General features: G+C 36.2%; 2 protein-coding genes across 2 annotated transcripts; both read left to right on the top strand.

Moving 5' to 3' along the window:
- Positions 1–500: 500 nt before the first annotated feature.
- LOC132062845 (ethylene-responsive transcription factor CRF2-like) lies at positions 501–2,265 on the top strand. Its single transcript, XM_059455322.1, has one exon. The coding sequence runs from the start codon at positions 841–843 to the stop codon at positions 1,999–2,001; it is 1,161 nt and encodes a 386-aa protein (XP_059311305.1). The 5' UTR covers positions 501–840; the 3' UTR covers positions 2,002–2,265.
- Positions 2,266–5,241: 2,976 nt separating this feature from the next.
- Positions 5,242–7,576, top strand: LOC132062844 (mannan endo-1,4-beta-mannosidase 1-like). Its single transcript, XM_059455321.1, has 5 exons — positions 5,242–5,580; positions 5,713–5,907; positions 6,074–6,196; positions 6,279–6,481; positions 7,222–7,576. Exons 1-5 carry the CDS (start codon positions 5,242–5,244, stop codon positions 7,574–7,576), a joined length of 1,215 nt encoding a protein of 404 aa, XP_059311304.1.
- Positions 7,577–17,014: the final 9,438 nt, after the last annotated feature.

The following is a 17,014-nucleotide window of genomic DNA, read 5'->3' as shown; positions in this document are numbered from 1 at the left end:
TTGTGGCTTAAAGCCAACTTTAAAAGTCCTTATTTTTACAAAATCAACTCATTTTTTTAAAAGAAAAATTAACCTATAAATCTATTATAGGTAAAATTAGGCCTCATCTTCCATTAAATATTTTGATGTCTTATATTTGAGAATATGACTATCATGATCTGGAAAAAAAAAAAAAAAAAAAAAAAAATCTTGTTAGGGAATGCTTCCCCTTTTAATTAGCTCATCTGCATTTGTTCAAGAAACTGATTTAATCAAAAATAAAAATATTAATTACTGATCAGTATCAAACAGATGATTCAAAAAAGGTGGTCTCAAAAGATTTCATATAAAAAACCACTCAATTTAAGAGCCCGATGGGGACTCTAACCCTCCCCCACCTCTGGCCCTTTCTAATTATAGCAGTTAGTTCACGAAATAAGGACTATCCAAATTATATAAAGAGACCTTCCATCCAGTAAAAGAAATCCGTCTCTTAACCCGGAGGCAAGGTTGGATTGGCTTCTACTAAAATGCAAGAGTCATGCCTTTCTATGTTACTGAAGACGTGCTCGCATGCACACACAAATGACTTTTTCTGTCTTTTTGGTTTTGCGAAAAAATATCTTTTTTTTTTTTTTTTTTTTTTTTTTTGTCTTTTAGTTTAAAGAGAAGGCTTCAAATGAATGTCAGCATCCATATTTCTTGTCCTCTTTACCAAATAAACCTAAGCTCCGTCGTCATCTTTCTATCGTATTGCTCTAATGCCCTTTTCCTCCCTCCTCATGTTGATGTTTGTCATACAAATTCAAATTTTCATTAAGACATACTTCAAGAAACCCACCTCGTACGAGCACATGAAAAATGGAATATGTCGAATCAATTGGCAATATTCAAGCCACTACGTCAATGGATAGACCTGTTAAGAAACTCAAATTAAGCCCATCATCACAACAAAAGAACCTTATAAGAGCACCCTTTTTCAATCTATCGTATGATCCAAAACAGTCGAACAGATTCAGTGAAGACGGGGTGGGACCTGTAGCTCGGAGGATTAGAACACGTGGCTACGAACCACGGTTTTGTTATACTCCTCATAATTCAAGATTTCGTTTTCCTTTTGCTCTTGATGATCCCCCATCAACAAATGATTGTCACCTTAATTGGCAATCACTTGATCAGAATCAAACTATGATTTCTTTTGCACCTCAGAATTGCTTTGATCTTGACTATGAGCCGCACCATCACGCAAAGATTCAGTGTCGAAGCACTTACAATGGAACGTTAACAACTTCATCAACGACAATGATGAATGATTATGGCACTGTCTCCTCCCCTTCCCCTAAACGGTACAGGGGAGTGAGACAACGCCACTGGGGGAAATGGGTAGCGGAGATTCGTCTTCCTCGTAAAAGAACTAGACTCTGGTTAGGCACGTTTGACACCGCTGAGGAAGCTGCTTTTGCTTATGATGTCAAGGCCTTTAGTCTCAGAGGAACAGATGCACGACTTAATTTCCCGCATCTGTTCCTCGGGGATGTAGACCCGTCCAGTAATAACATAGACGAGACCTCGTCACCAGCTTCAAGTACTACGTCATTCTTGAAAAGTCGTCGTTCTCAAATCCAACACAAGAAACGGCACATCAGTCCCGTGGGACAGAGTACCTCTGTTTTAGACAAGGAAATAAGGATGTTCGAAGGGAGCGATATACATGAATCAACGTCCAAATATACTACTAATATACTACAAGAAAATAGTGATTATTATCAGGCTTATACTGATGTAATCCAATTAAAAGAAGGACTATTTGATAGTATATCAGATAAAAGGTGGGATAGCATGGCTGATCTGTGGAATTACAGCATTTGCTCTGATGATAATTTGCAGCAACAGCAGTGTGATTTCACCGTTAATGATCCAGGCTTCGGGGACGATCTTTTAAGTACCACCAGCAACCTACTGCAACAGGATAATTCAACTTTTCCAGGGACGGATACAGGGCGAGTTCTGGGGTTGAAGTGAACCTATTGTTTTCAACTCAGAACTCTGTATACATATTATAGGATGAGACGATTCTAAGATTTAAATTTTATAGGTTTCAGCCTTTAAAATTCTTAGTGCTAAACTGACTGTATTTTTAAATTATGGGTTTAGAGTCTCATTTTTATTTCTTTTTATTTTTTGACTTTTACATATATATCATTGTTTTGTGACAATTATATTGGGGTCGATTGAATCCATAGGTGAACTATTAAAATCACACTCATTTTAAATTCACTTTATATTTTAGATTCGGCTATGACTACTTTCTTAAGGCCTCCAGAACAATCAACATAAAAGCTTTTATCCTAGGTTTGGTCCTATATACAAATGGGCTAGGGAAGAAACAGGGGCGGAATTATGATTGAAATTACGGTGTCCGTGAACTCCTAGTCTCTCCGTAAAACTAGATATTTTATACGGAAAAGGGGCAAAATTACCCCTAAACTTTGGGAAATAGTTCATCCATACCCTTCGTTATATTTTATATACATATTTCCTAATTATACATTTATGTCTAGCTATTGGTCCAATATTTTTCCCTCAAATAATTTTTTACCCACTAAAATAACCCAACCCACCCGATTTTTTTTTCCAATGATGCGGATCCAACCGATTACCCCGATTGAATGTTTTTTTTTTTTTTTGAGTTATTGTTTTAGTGGGTAAAATTATTTTGAGAAGATCAATGATCCACGTGGCGGCCGTTAGACATAAGGTAATACTTTTTTTAATTAACCCTAAAGTGGTGCACTTATGATCTTTTTCGTATTTTATATACATATTTCCTAGAATTGGTCCAATATTATTTGCTAGTAAGAAACATTTAATGTTGAGTTATTTACCTAGAGTACTACGGATCAAATCCCACTTAATACTTTTTTTAAGTGGTGCACCCATGATCTAAAAATCCTAGATCCACCTCTGGTAAGAAACATTTAGTCCCGATGTCTCAATTTATGTGACATACTTTCCTGTTTAGTAAGTACCAAAAGGAATGTCACATTTACTAAAAAAAGTCATATTTCTATGTTCAGAAACAATTTACCTTAATGAGCTGAGTTATAACCACATAAATGTCTAAAGTTTATTTTTAGACCACAAATTTCAAAAAACAATCTTTCTTTCTTAAAAATTGTGCCCAGTTGAATGGTAACACATAAATTAGGATAGTTTATGCATGATCTTGGGTCTCCCACTATAATAGCAGCAACTAATGTACGATAAGTACTATTCATTCTTGAAGTATTTTGATGATAAACGGAAAAAAAAATGTGGCCAATTTGCACGATTGCCCTTATTCGGGGTGGTCTTTAATTTTTGTCCCTCAAATTGCTGGTCTTTAATTTTTGGCCTTCGCCTAAAATTATCTAGGTTCCGTTTTCGAACTCCCGCGCAATCAAAAATTAAAAAAAATTCTCAAGGAAGTGTTTGCCTGCAAAACTCTACCTTAAGGCTAATTTTGCCCGCAAACTCTACCTTATAAGACAAAGTTTTCCTCAAGGTTGCAGACTCTGCCTTAATATGAAACTCTACCTTAATTATAAGACAGAGTTTGCCTACAAACTCTACCTTATAAGGTAGAGTACCTTAAGGCAGAGTTTGTCTTCAGGCATAAGGCAAACTCTCCTTAAGGTAGAGTTTGTAGGTAAACTCTGCCTTGAGAATTCAAAACTTTGCCTCCCGATTTTTTTTTTCTAATTTTTGACTGTGCGGGATTGGAACTCGGAACCTCAATTTTTTTCGATCACTTTTTAAGCGAAGGGCAAAAATTAAAGACCAATGCCTTTGAAGGACAATCCGCGCAAAAACAAAAAAAAATTGAAAAAATGTGGACCTCTGTGAGTTTGTATTTGTTTAGAGTCCAAAATGTACTTTTAAGTGTAAATGGGCTAACATATTGTTGGGCTAAATCTAAGGAGGGTCATTTGCACGATTGTCCCTCAAAGGCACTGATTTTTAGTTTTTGTCCCTCAAATTGTTGGTCTTTGATTTTTGGCCTTCGCTTAATACCCTGAGATTTTGGTTCGAACCCTGGTTCAATAAAAAAAAAATCGCAAGACAGAGATTTGTAGCAAAATTAGGCTTATTCAAGCAAAAATTAGGCCTTAAGACAAACTTTTACTCAAAATTAGGGGTTAAGGCAAACCTTTGCCTTTAGGCCTAATTTTTGCCCAAAATTAGGCCTATTCTAGCAAAATTTAGGCCTTAAGGCAAACTTTTGCCCAAACTCTGCCTTATAAGGTGCAAACTCTGCATAAAGGAGAGTTTGAATCCAAAACTCTGCTTGCGATTTTTTTTAAAAAAATTTTGATTGAGCGGGGGTTCGAACCCGGAACCTTGAGTTTTTAGGCGAAGGACAAAAATTAAAGACAAACAAATTGAGGGCAAAAATTAAAGACCACTGCCTTTGAAGGGAATTCCGCGCAAAGAGTTTATCCGGTATATTACCTTTTTTTTTCCGCAGATTTCCATTCATTTGGGGTGGTCTTTAATTTTTTCCCTTCAAATTGGTGGTCTTTAAGTTTTGCCTTTCGCCTAATACCCCGAGGTTGTGAGTTCAAACCCAGCTCAGTAAAAAAATAATAATAACAAAGCAGAATTTGGGCCTTAAAGCAGAATTTGCATAGGTAGAATTCTACCTTAAGGCAGAAATTTACAAATTCTGACCATGTGCAAATTCTGCCTTTAAGGCCCAAATTCTACCTGAAAGGTAAAAGTTAAAGACCACCATTTTGTGGGACAAAAATTAAATACCACCCCAGCGAAGAGCAATCCTGCCCTATATTACTATCAAATGCTAACCCAATGTGTTAGCGGAAAATCTAATTTACTTTTTCAAACTGTCTTTACTTGAGTACACGTTTCCATCTAGTATTGATCAAACCTTAAAATCCAACCAATGTTTCCATATTTTTCCTTTTCTTTTATTATTTTTCTTTTCCCCCATAAATTCTTTCAACAGACCTGTATTTCTATCTTAACCAAATAACTGCCTTCCTCTTCCATCAACATCCCATGCTAACTTTTAAGAATAACATATTTTCAGGTAAATCTACTAAATTTCAATATCCATCAACTACGAAAGTCTTCTTAGTTCCTACAAGTTTTGCTATTTTTAGTAAATTTCCTTATCTTCAACTCACTATAAAAGCCCATAATAGGTGGTGACCTCTAACATATCACATATCTTCTATTCACTATTAGAAATTAAACATTAAAATGTCTTTTACAAGAATGAATTGTATTTCCGGGTTCTTGCTCTTGGTCCTAACTCTCTCATGTGAAGCTAGGGTTCCAAGAGATGAGAATAATGCAGAGTTTATAACAGTTAAGGATGCCCATTTTGAACTCAATGGATCCCCTTTTCTATTCAATGGTTTCAACTCCTATTGGTTGATGCATGTTGCTGCTGAGCCTAATGAGAGGCATAAAGTCACCGATGTTCTTAAAGATGCATCTGCTGCTGGCCTTTCTGTTTGTCGCACGTGGGCTTTCAGTGATGGAGGTTACGGAGCATTACAAATTTCACCGGGCGTTTACGATGAACGTGTTTTTCAGGTAAAGGTTTATGCTCTATGCACTAAAAATGTTTATAATTTTTACATAATCGAGTTGAATTGATCTACAACAAGAAGTTACTATACATATCTAGTCTAACAAGTTATTATCGTTGTGTATTTTCTGGATTAGGGTTTGGATTTTGTGATCTCGGAAGCTAAAAAATACGGTGTTCGCTTAATCTTGAGTTTTGTAAACCAATGGAATGACTTTGGAGGAAAAGCTCAATATGTTCAGTGGGCGCGAAATGCAGGAGCTTATATTAATGGGGACGATGATTTCTATACAAATCCAATGCTAAAAAGTTATTACAAGAACCATATTGAGGTATATGCATAAAAACATATTTTCTTTTTTCACTTAAACAACAAACTATTTGACAAGCATGCAATCTTTTTTTTTTGGGCCTACTTAATGTCTTCATTATTAAGTAAAATTAAAAAGAAGCTAGTATGGCAGTTAATAAATTTTTGTTCTCGTGAAATCGCTACAGAAAATCGTCACAAGGGTCAATACCATTACTAGAGTTGCTTACAGAGATGATCCAACAATTATGGCATGGGAACTCATGAATGAGCCACGTGACCAAGCTGACTATTCCGGGAAAACTGTAAATGTGAGCCTCAATAAGAAGTGCATTTTAATTCATTTCTAAATTAGTTGAATTTTAGAAATATTAGTGACTAATATTGCTCCAGGCTTGGGTTCAAGAAATGGCAAGTTTTGTGAAGTCATTAGACAACAAACACTTATTGGAGGTTGGAATGGAGGGATTTTATGGTGATTCAATTCCAGAAAGGAAGCAAGTTAATCCTGGTTATCAAGTCGGAACAGATTTCATAAGTAATCATCTTATTAATGAGATTGATTTTGCCACTATCCATGCATACACTGACCAATGGTAATTTTACATCTTTTCTCTACTCACAAATTCACATGTTTCCATTATAATATTCTATGAAAAGGGAAGAACTTTATATACTGCTGAAAAAAGAAAATTACTATCCTCTATCTTATTTTCTGTGGTGTAACATATTTCATCACAATTTTCTTTGATAACTTGTGTTTCTGAATCACCTTGCTGGTAACAACATGGGGTAAAAGGCAAAATTTTGAACACATTTATATTGCTCAATTATCGGTTAGATTAATTATCGGTTAGATTTGCGTGTAACATATACAACCAAACAACATTAGACATGTTTTGGAGTCACTATTTGTAGTTATACAAATTACGAAAGAGACTACAAAAGTATATGTGTACCAAAAATAAACTTGTCAAAAAATGTTATATATATTTAGAGGTGATGTCAATATATTATGTGAAAGACAATCATAACTGGATAATTACCAAAAACATGCTTTAATTTGTACGTAGTATGATCTCATAGACTCGTGAATATTTTTACTTATAGAAAAATTATATTTAAGTTTAAATCTAAGTTATATACATTGACAGTTTAGAAATATCGTACATGATTAATGTAGTTTAACTTATAATTATAGTAGTCATCATTTTATCAAGTTACGAAAGCTAATTATAAAAATGTAGTTGTAATATACCTTATAAGTTACATGGTTTTATAAATATTTCTTTGCACGTTAGTGAATAAAACTTAAATTCTTTACATTTATTTATAGGGTATCTGGACAAAGCGATGAGGCACAATTGGTATGGATGGAAAGATGGATAACAAGCCATTGGCAAGATGCAAGAACCATACTAAAGAAACCTCTTGTGCTTGCTGAATTTGGAAAGTCTAGCAGAGGTCAAGGATCAAGAGACATATTCATGAGCAGTGTATATAGAAATGTCTATAATTTGGCAAAAGAAGGGGGAACCATGGCAGGAAGCTTAGTATGGCAACTCATGGCACAAGGGATGGAGAATTATGACGATGGTTATTGCATTGTTTTGGGACAAAACCCTTCAACTGCAGGAATTATTTCAGGTCAATCTCATGCCATGACGACTTTGTCTCATTTGGTTCAGTGAGTGAAGACATGAAGATCACCATTATGGAGGATACGAAAGAAAATAGGTTTCATAATAGGTTATCCGACTGTATTGTTTTCCTGATTATACAATAATCAATTTATAAATGGATTTGAGTGATCTTAAGTCCATCATTTTTAGTATTAATTGAACATCATAATACCAAACATGGGAAGTTGATTAAACTCAAAGAATGTAATTGCATAAACTATTTCAAGAAAAAAGGAACGTTATGTTTTCTGTCCTCTTGTTTTTTAGTTTAAGTACGAATTTATTACATATGCTGAAGGAATAACTAATTGGAGACTTATTAGATTAAAAACTTTTTTCCTCTAAGAACGGTTGTGTTTTACCAATAACAATTATTGTAGCGAATTCTTACACTTTTTTAAAGGCGAATTGCCCTTCTTTTGGGGTGGTCTTTAAATTTTGCCCCTCATATTTGAAATCTTTAAATTTTGCCCTTTAAAAACCCATGGGTTAGGGTTCGAACCCCCACACAGTCAAAATTTTTAAAAAAAAAATCGCAAGGCAGAGTTTAAATTTCGCTATGCCCCCACCGGCATACACTTGTGAAGGAATTACCAAAGTTATGTCGGACCCGGCATACTTATGCCTTATGGGCAGACTTGGCATAAGTATGTCGGGTCGATAACTTTGGTATTCCCTCACAAGTTTATGCCGATCCGCATATAAAGTTAGCCCATTAAAAGTATGCCCCCACCGGCATAAACTTGTAAAGAATTACCAAATTTACGCGGACCGATATATATATGCCAAGTACGCCCATAAGGCATGAGTATGCGGTCCGGCATAAATTTGTAATTCCTTAACAAGTGTATGCGGGTCCGGCTGCACGCGACAAAAACCTTGCCTTGCAATTTTTTTTTTTAATTTATGCTTGAGCGGGGTTCGAACTCGGAACCTCATGATTTGCGTGAGCGCTCGAGTTGCAATGCGAAGGGCAAAAATTAAAGACCAGCAATATGAGGGGCATAATTTAAAGACCACAAATATGAGGGGCAAAATTTAAAGACCACCGCAAAAGAAGGGCAATCCGCGCAAAAAAATGTTTTTAAAGGACACCATCGTAATGGTGAAGGGTTAGGCATAAACCCTTACCTGTGTATATCAAGAAAGAATAATACATGGAGGAGGACATAAACCCCTGCCTCCAATATAACAGATGAAATGAGAGTTATCATGCATATAGCAAATATCTAGCTCATAAAAATTGTAAAAGAGGAGTCCTTGTAGCAAATTCTTACAAAATCACTTGTGAAGTGTTATAAATTTTTAATAGCAAACACACTCTCTTTAAACTATAAAAAATCTCACTCTCAAATGCGGTCTGTAAAATTACTTCAAGTCATTCGTCTAGTGCGATTCGATACTTTTTTGTAACTTATTATAGAGTTTGTTAACTCTTCTTTTAATTAAGAAGTTATGGATCGCCTTATATATCATTGGTGTACCATATTCTATCTTTTACTTACATGTGATGGATGAATTACAGATATTCCATTCTTCTTACTTCCTTTGTTTCCTTATTAATGTGTACACCGTCTTGCAAAATCATATACGGAAGAAAAAGGTTCTGTGCGCTCTTGAACAGCATTTAGAAAATGTGAATGAACTCATCTCATTATTAAGAATTGAGAAAGAAAATTGACTCGTTCAGTACAACATTGCACATTATATACATGGAATGAAAATGAAAAAAATGTCTAACTAACTGACAGCTCACTAACAACTAAGCTATAACTAACTAAGTGTGACTAATTACAAACTGCCACTGTGTTTATACAAATAAGATACCAGATAATCTCAACAAAACGTTACGTTTTATATATGTCCTCTCATTTTTTAGTTTGAGTACAAATTTATGGCATATGTTGAAGGATAACTAATGGGAGACTTTTCAGAATTAAATCATTTTTTTCTTCTCAGAATGGTTGTCTTTTACCACTAACAATTACTATAGCTAATTCTTACAAGATCACTTGCGGAGAGTTATAAATATCTAATGGCAGACACACTCTTTAAGAATTTGGAGCCTAAAGGGCACGTTGTGGAAGCCAATAAACAAAAAGAGATTGCCAAAAAATGACATAGCAAAAGGGTTGGTTGGGAACTGTGCTAACATTATAGTTTATACTGAAATCCCCTAACATTCGTTTACTACATTTTTTTTTTTTTAAAAGAAAAATTAATTCTAGTTTGCAAATTAATATGCGAACTGAAAGATTGTTTTGTGTTAGTTTCTTAGTACAACTCATCCGTAGGAAATCCAAAAGATTTTTCTTTTCATGCTATTTCACAAGAAAGTTGGAGTCATACTTTTAGGATATACCAGATAGAGGTGCCCGTGCACAGCATGGGCCTGCCTATATATGCCTGTCCTTGCTGTTTGTATTATTGCACAGCGACAAAATTATCACAAACTTGCATCAACATTTAGCATGATCAATTAAAAAAATGAGGAGATATTATCAAAATAATTAATAATCAAAACAAATTTCTTCATAGTATATACATCTAGTGAGGAACAAACTTGTACAAGATATCCAAGAGAGTATATGTACTGTTTTGCTTCCTGAATACATTTCTCAACTTGGACAAAAGAAGATTGCATCCCTTTCCGCAAAAGTTCACTGTTATAAGCCTTCTCTTGCAAGTAAGCATTCGACAAAAGTACAGGTAGCATCCAGCAAAAATATTTGAACCTGCAATTATAGAACTTAAGAACCTGTAATTATAGAACTTAAGGAACAATGAACAAGCAAATGCATAATGCTTCCAATAGACAAATCATTAAGTACGGCCAGCAGCGTACTAACTCAACTTTTTATCAAATTTAGAATTCCCAAAAGTAACATAATTGCACAACATGCGGCTACATCACTCACAAGGAAGGGGGTAGAAGAACATGAACTCACCAGTTCATAGCAAATTGAACGATAAAAAACAACAATAATCTCTACGTGCCTGTTTTCACATTTTTACCCAAAAATCACTCAAAAAAATTCAACATTTTTCCAAGTTCTATTCATGTCCAAACACAACTCTAATTCCCAAATACTATTTATCAACTTTCTTTCAAATTTCACATTTTTTATGTCCAAACGCTCACTAATTAATTCACTTCTATCATTCACATCAAAATATTACTGCTCTCCCTCCCAATGACAAATCAATAAGATGTCCATAGTATTCCGAAGATCAGTTTACAAACAAATATGTACAAGGAATATAAAAGAAAAATATAGAACGATAGAGAGAGCAGATCTTGTAGGCTTAGCATTTAATTTAGTTGTTTTGCAAGTGTTAATATCGCTGGTCGTAGACCTTTAAAATGAGTAAAATAAAATATTCCTTTGCTTCCCTACATTTTTGTTATACATAAAGCACTTCATTGGGAACTAAAAGCAACACCACAATAAGTGTTCAGGAAGTGTAGGGAATGAAAAACCTAAATAGACTCCATTGAACAATAAGTTCAGGGAAACAGAAGAACTAAATTACAGGACTACGAATGCATCTAACTTCTTGGATCTGTTTCTTCCAATGATTTTTACTCTTAACTTTTGTCACCAGATTTCCAGGAGACATCCTCTTGTACCCTCTCCCAATACAAAAAAAAAGAACATCTCAAATAGTAAACAAATGAGAGAACAATATTAACACCAAAACATACATTTTAATTGGCTACACAATCACCACAAGGAAAATTGCACATCATTGAAATCTACACATGCATTTCTAGATCTTTCTTCTTTTATCCGCCTATTCCAAGGTGAACCCATATTAGCGTTAAAGCGATATTAATTTGAAAAGAATGAAAAAAGTTTTCTCAACTACATCTTGAAAGAAAAACAAAAACTTAAACCTCCACAAAGTTGATGCAAAATGCAAATGATACAGGACATTAATATGATGTTTCACAAATGCAGAAAAAAGTTGCAGAATCAATGAATCAAAAATGAGAATGTGGATGGCAAAGCATTCAGCAGTTCTTTTAATATTTAGATTGAAATGTGTTTCCCATCTAAGATATGCGTATAAGCGATGACCATGTATAAGAACCACATAAAAGGAAGGTTCTCTATGACAACTGATTCACCACCTTATTTTTACAGAGATATTTCTAAAATATACATGTCGATTTTCACACAATTTACCCGAAGAAAAGAAGCATACTCTGATCATGGTGCTGCAATACAATGAGCTCAACGAAAAACTTAATCATGACATCACTTTAATCAAGAAATCAAATATTACCCAGCTATAATGGAAGAATAACCCATTTTTATAATTTTATAACCTTTCAACACTTCATAATTAAGAAACAAATGTTTTTGAAGTGGATGAACCGAAAGATATTATACTGCCCAAACCATTCAGTGAGATATATTACAAGGTATGCATTGTTGGATCATCAGCTTATAAAAGGGACGTAAAGCTCAAACCTTCCTGCAAGCAAGCTGGAGAAGGAGAAAGGTGACCCATTATACCTTTTGATGGGTCAAGATAAATTCTTGAGTTGAACAGCTTTGCTTCCAATTTAATTTTAACATCAAGAGGCAAAGAAGTCGGCTCTGTTGCTACGACTCTGTCCTGCTGAAGAATATGAGAAAATTAGATAGCAACTGTTGAATGCTCAGCCATGAACAGATCAGAAACAGAAATAGGAAGAAGAATAAGGAGTTCTAGAGAGGCTGGAGAGGAAGAGAACACTTTTATTCATATTGACCCATTTACAGAAAATTATTAAGTGTTCTATCTCATACAAAAATATATCCCACTCTATATATCAACTACACTGATTTAAGAAAACAGATCTCACTAACTAATTACAGCTGTCTAACTACTTTTCTAACTGCCTCACTAACTCCCTAACAACCTTTAAGTTATATCCACATTGGACCTGTGGGACCCCTCTTCTTCACTCCCCCTCAAGCTGAAGAATGAAAACAGGTTTTTCATTCCCAGCTTGGTAACTAAGTAGTCATGTTGGGGTCTGCAGAGTCCCTTTGTCAGCAGATCTGCAAGTTGTTCTTTTGTGCCGATGTGATGTGTGGTAATAAGGCCTGCTTGGATTTTCTCCCTTACAAAGTGACAGTCAATATCTATGTGTTTAGTTCTTTCATGAAAGATGGGGTGAGCTGCTATTTGTATGGCAGCTTTGCTGTCACAAAACAACTGAACTGGTGTTGCAACAGTGATTCCTAACTCTGAAAACAATCCAGTTAACCAAGTGATCTCAGCAACAGTTGATGCCATGCTTCTGAACTCAGCCTCAGCAGAACTTCTAGACACAGTCTCTTGTTTCTTTGACTTCCATGAGACTAAGGCATCACCAAATTTTACAACATAGCCTGTTACTGACTTTCTTGATTCTACACAAGATCCCCAGTCTGAATCACAATATGCTGTTAGTTTGTTTCCCCCTGAAGATGGCATAAACAACCCAAGGCCAGGTGTGCCTTTTATGTATTTAACTACTCTCAAGGCAGCTTCTAGATGAGATTGTTTTGGATTATGCATATACTGACTCAGGATCTGTACTACAAAGGCCAGGTCTGGCCTGGTCATGGTCAGATATAGCAACCTTCCAACAATCCTTTGATAGCACCCTTTGTCTTCAAGCTGCCTGTCATTTGCAGAGGTGGTTGGTTGTTGCTGATCATTCTCTGATGCATTTTTACTGATGATAGAGTCATATTCCACCGATGTGAGCTTGTGGTTGAACTCTAAGGGTGTAATAGCTGGTTTACTTCCTGACAGTCCCAACTCAGATACTAGCTCTAAGGAGTATTTCCTTTGACACATGTGGATTCCCTTCTCTGATCTAGAGAATTCTATGCCAAGAAAGTATTTCAATTCACCCAAGTCCTTCATTTTAAACTTGGTTTGAAGATCCAACCTGACCTTCTTAATCAGAGATAGGTTGCTACCAGTGACCAGTAAGTCATCAACATATACTAATACTAGCAAGATCTCAGTGCCAACTTTTTGAGTAAATAAGGAATAGTCATAATGAGATTGTTTAAATCCCAGATCCACCAGTGCCTGTGTAAGCTTAAGATTCCATTGCCTAGGTGCTTGTTTTAGGCCATATAAGGATTTATGAAGTTTGCATACCAGTTTACTGCACTCCCCCTGGCTGGAAAAGCCATCCGGCACCTTCATGTAGACATCTTCCACCAGATCTCCTTGCAAAAAAGCATTGTGTACATCCATCTGAAATATGTACCAGTGAGATGCAGCAGCCAAAGCAACCACTGACCTTACAGTAACCATTTTAGCAACAGGACTGAAAGTCTCCTTGTAATCTAGGCCTTCTTGTTGAGAATAACCTTTTGCCACAAGCCTGGCTTTAAATCTTTCTACTTCACCTGAGGATTTGTACTTGACTCTATACACCCATTTGCACCCAATAGGGACCTTGCCAGCAGGCAACTCAACTAGAGACCAAGTATGATTGTCCTGTAGGGCAGCTATCTCAGCCTTCATGGCATCAACCCATTGGGGTTGGGAACAAGCCTCAGCATAGGATTTGGGCTCTAGTACAGCAGAGTAGGCAGAGAGGGAACATCTATATGCAGGAGTCAAATGTACATAAGAGACAAAGTTAGATAGAGGATAAGTACAGGAGGCAGAAGAAGAGGGATGACTTATGTAATCAGCCATCCAGATGGGAGGTTTAGTTGATCTAGATGATTTTCTGAGTGTAACTGAAGGAGCAGGATTAGGAGAAGGTAAAGAAATAGATGGAGTACTAGGGGGACTTGCTGAGGAAGTAGAAGTAGGAATAGGATCAGTGTGATCAGGCATAGGAGCAGCAGAAGGCTCATCAGATAAGAGTGTGTTTGACAGATGAGATGGATGAGAGGATGATGGGGAAGATGGTGAGGTGAGAGTTGGAGATGGCATAGAGGAATAAGGCTCAGTAGGTAGAGGCAAGACTGGAAACAAAGGAGACAGGTTAGAATGAGAGGAAATGTCTTTGAAAGGAAAAACATGCTCTTGAAACACAGCATCTCTGCTGACAAAGAGCACTTTGGAGATAAGATCATATAGGACATAACCCTTTTGAGTAGAAGAATAGCCTAAGTGGACAGCTGGTATAGCCCTGGCACAGAATTTGTCAGATTTGTTGACATTTGTAGCAAAACACAGACTCCCAAAAACTCTGAGGTGGTGTAAGGAAGGAACTCTGTGAAATAATCTTTCAAAAGGTGACATACCATTTAATAGCACAGTAGGCAGTCTGTTAAGAAGGTACACTGCAGTTTCAACACATTTACCCCAAAACTTTAAGGGTACATAGGCTTGAAACCTGATAGCTCTAGCCATATCAAGAATATATCTGTGTCTCCTCTCAACAACTCCATTTTGTTGAGGAGTGTAGACACAGGAACTTTGATGAATTATACCTAAATCTGTGAATAATCTAGTGACTTGATCATTGAAGAACTCAGTGCCATTGTCAGACCTGAGGCATTTAATACCACACTTGAACTGATTCTTCACAAATGACACAAAATTTCTCAACACTACAATAGAATCAGCTTTGGTATGCATGAGGAATATCCAAGTATACCTAGAGTAGTCATCTACTAATGTCATAAAATATCTTTTATCATCATGAGATGGTACCCTATAGGGGCCCCAAACATCAGCATGTATAAGGTCAAAAGCATGAGAGGATGAAGAAGAGCTAATAGGAAAAGGCAGTCTAGTCTGCTTGGCAATAGGACACACAGTGCATATGTGATCTTTTGAGAAAGTACATTTCAAACTGTCAATTTTCTTAAGAACAGATAAAGGAGCATGTCCTAGTCTCCTATGCCATATAGACAAGTCACTGCAGGACTTAGTTTCAACAGAGTTACAAGTCAAAATGTTACCAGTAGAGTATTCAGTTTCCACAGCACTAAAACTATTTTTTGTCTTGTTATGTCTACAAGTACTATGAAGTACAGAAGATGGAACAGGTGGAATAGCATCCTGGACATGATCAGCATCAAAACCAGCCTTTAGAATGTATAAACCTTGATCTTCCTTACCAATCCCTATCACCTTCCCATTTGAGAGTGCCTGGAAAATGCAAAAGTCAGGAAGGAATGCCACAAGACATTGCAGCTCTTTTGTTATTTTGGACACAGATAGGAGGTTGAATTTGAAGTCTGGGATATATAGAACATCTTTTATGGTTTTATCCTTAAAAATAGAGGCAACTCCTGTATGGGTGATAGAAACTTGGCCACCATTTGGTAAGTTGACTTTATTTTTATGCATATCTGATAGTTTTTCCCAAGTACTTAGTAGATTTAGATTGTGTACCATATGGTTTGAGGCCCCAGTATCCACAATCCATGTACTGTTTACAGTTTTAGACAAGCAGGCAACAATATTACCTGTTGCTCCAACTGAGGCCGAGTGAGCTGAGTGCACAGTAGAGTCCACTTCTGCGTCCTTGTTCAGCATCTGTAGGATTTGGTTATACTGATCCTGAGTAAAGAATGGTGCCAAGATTTGTGTGGAAGAACTTGCTTTATCCTGCATAGCAGATGATGATGATTGGCCTGCACTTGCCACATTGTTAGCATAGGAATGAACATTAGCTCCTTTCTTCTTGTACTTAGAATCAGATGGATAACCATGCAGCTTGTAGCATGTGTCCCTTGTATGTCCTTTAAAGTTGCAAAAATCACAGATGAGTGGAGGCTTGTTGTGATAACTCTGATTGTTTTGATAGTTTTGGTTTCCAAAATTATTTCTAGGCCTGTAACCACCACTAGTTTGCCCATTTTGAGATCTGTTATAACCTCCAGTATTCACACTACCAGAAATTCTTTGATTGTTATTCATATGAACCTGGTTCCTGTTACTCATAAGAGCAATTGACTCATGTTGCTCAGAGTGAACAGCAGAGTTGCTAACACTGTTTCTCCTTTGGCTTTCAACATTAACTATCATTGCATATGCCTGGTTTACATTTGGTAGAGGTACAGTCATCAACACTTGGCTCTTAGCATGATCATAGGATTCATTTAATCCCATTAGGAACTGCCACAGTCTTTGTAGGTGAAAATGCTCTTTGTATTGTTTTGACTCAGGGCAAGGACATGAAGGTGGTGGAATTAAGGCTTGAAACTCATCCCAGAGTTCTCTGAGCCTTGAAAAATACACAGATACAGATGATGTTCCCTGAGTTAAGGTAGTAATTTCCTTGTGTAGGTAAAAGGCTCGAGAAGCATTTACTTTATCAAATCTTTCCCTAAAATCTTCCCAAAGTTTGTGAGCACTAGAAGAGTGAATCACAGTGCTGATTAGGTCTTTTGACACTGTATTCATAATCCAAGCTAGAACTATAGCATTACATCTATCCCACAAATCATGCAAATTTGACTCATAGTTTTCTTTTATACA

The sequence above is a fragment of the Lycium ferocissimum genome, chromosome 7 (assembly GCF_029784015.1).
Source record: "Lycium ferocissimum isolate CSIRO_LF1 chromosome 7, AGI_CSIRO_Lferr_CH_V1, whole genome shotgun sequence".
NCBI classification, from domain to species: Eukaryota; Viridiplantae; Streptophyta; class Magnoliopsida; order Solanales; family Solanaceae; genus Lycium; species Lycium ferocissimum.
The sequence above is the reverse complement of the archived record's forward strand: the minus strand, read 5'-3'. Positions and strand labels throughout refer to the sequence as shown.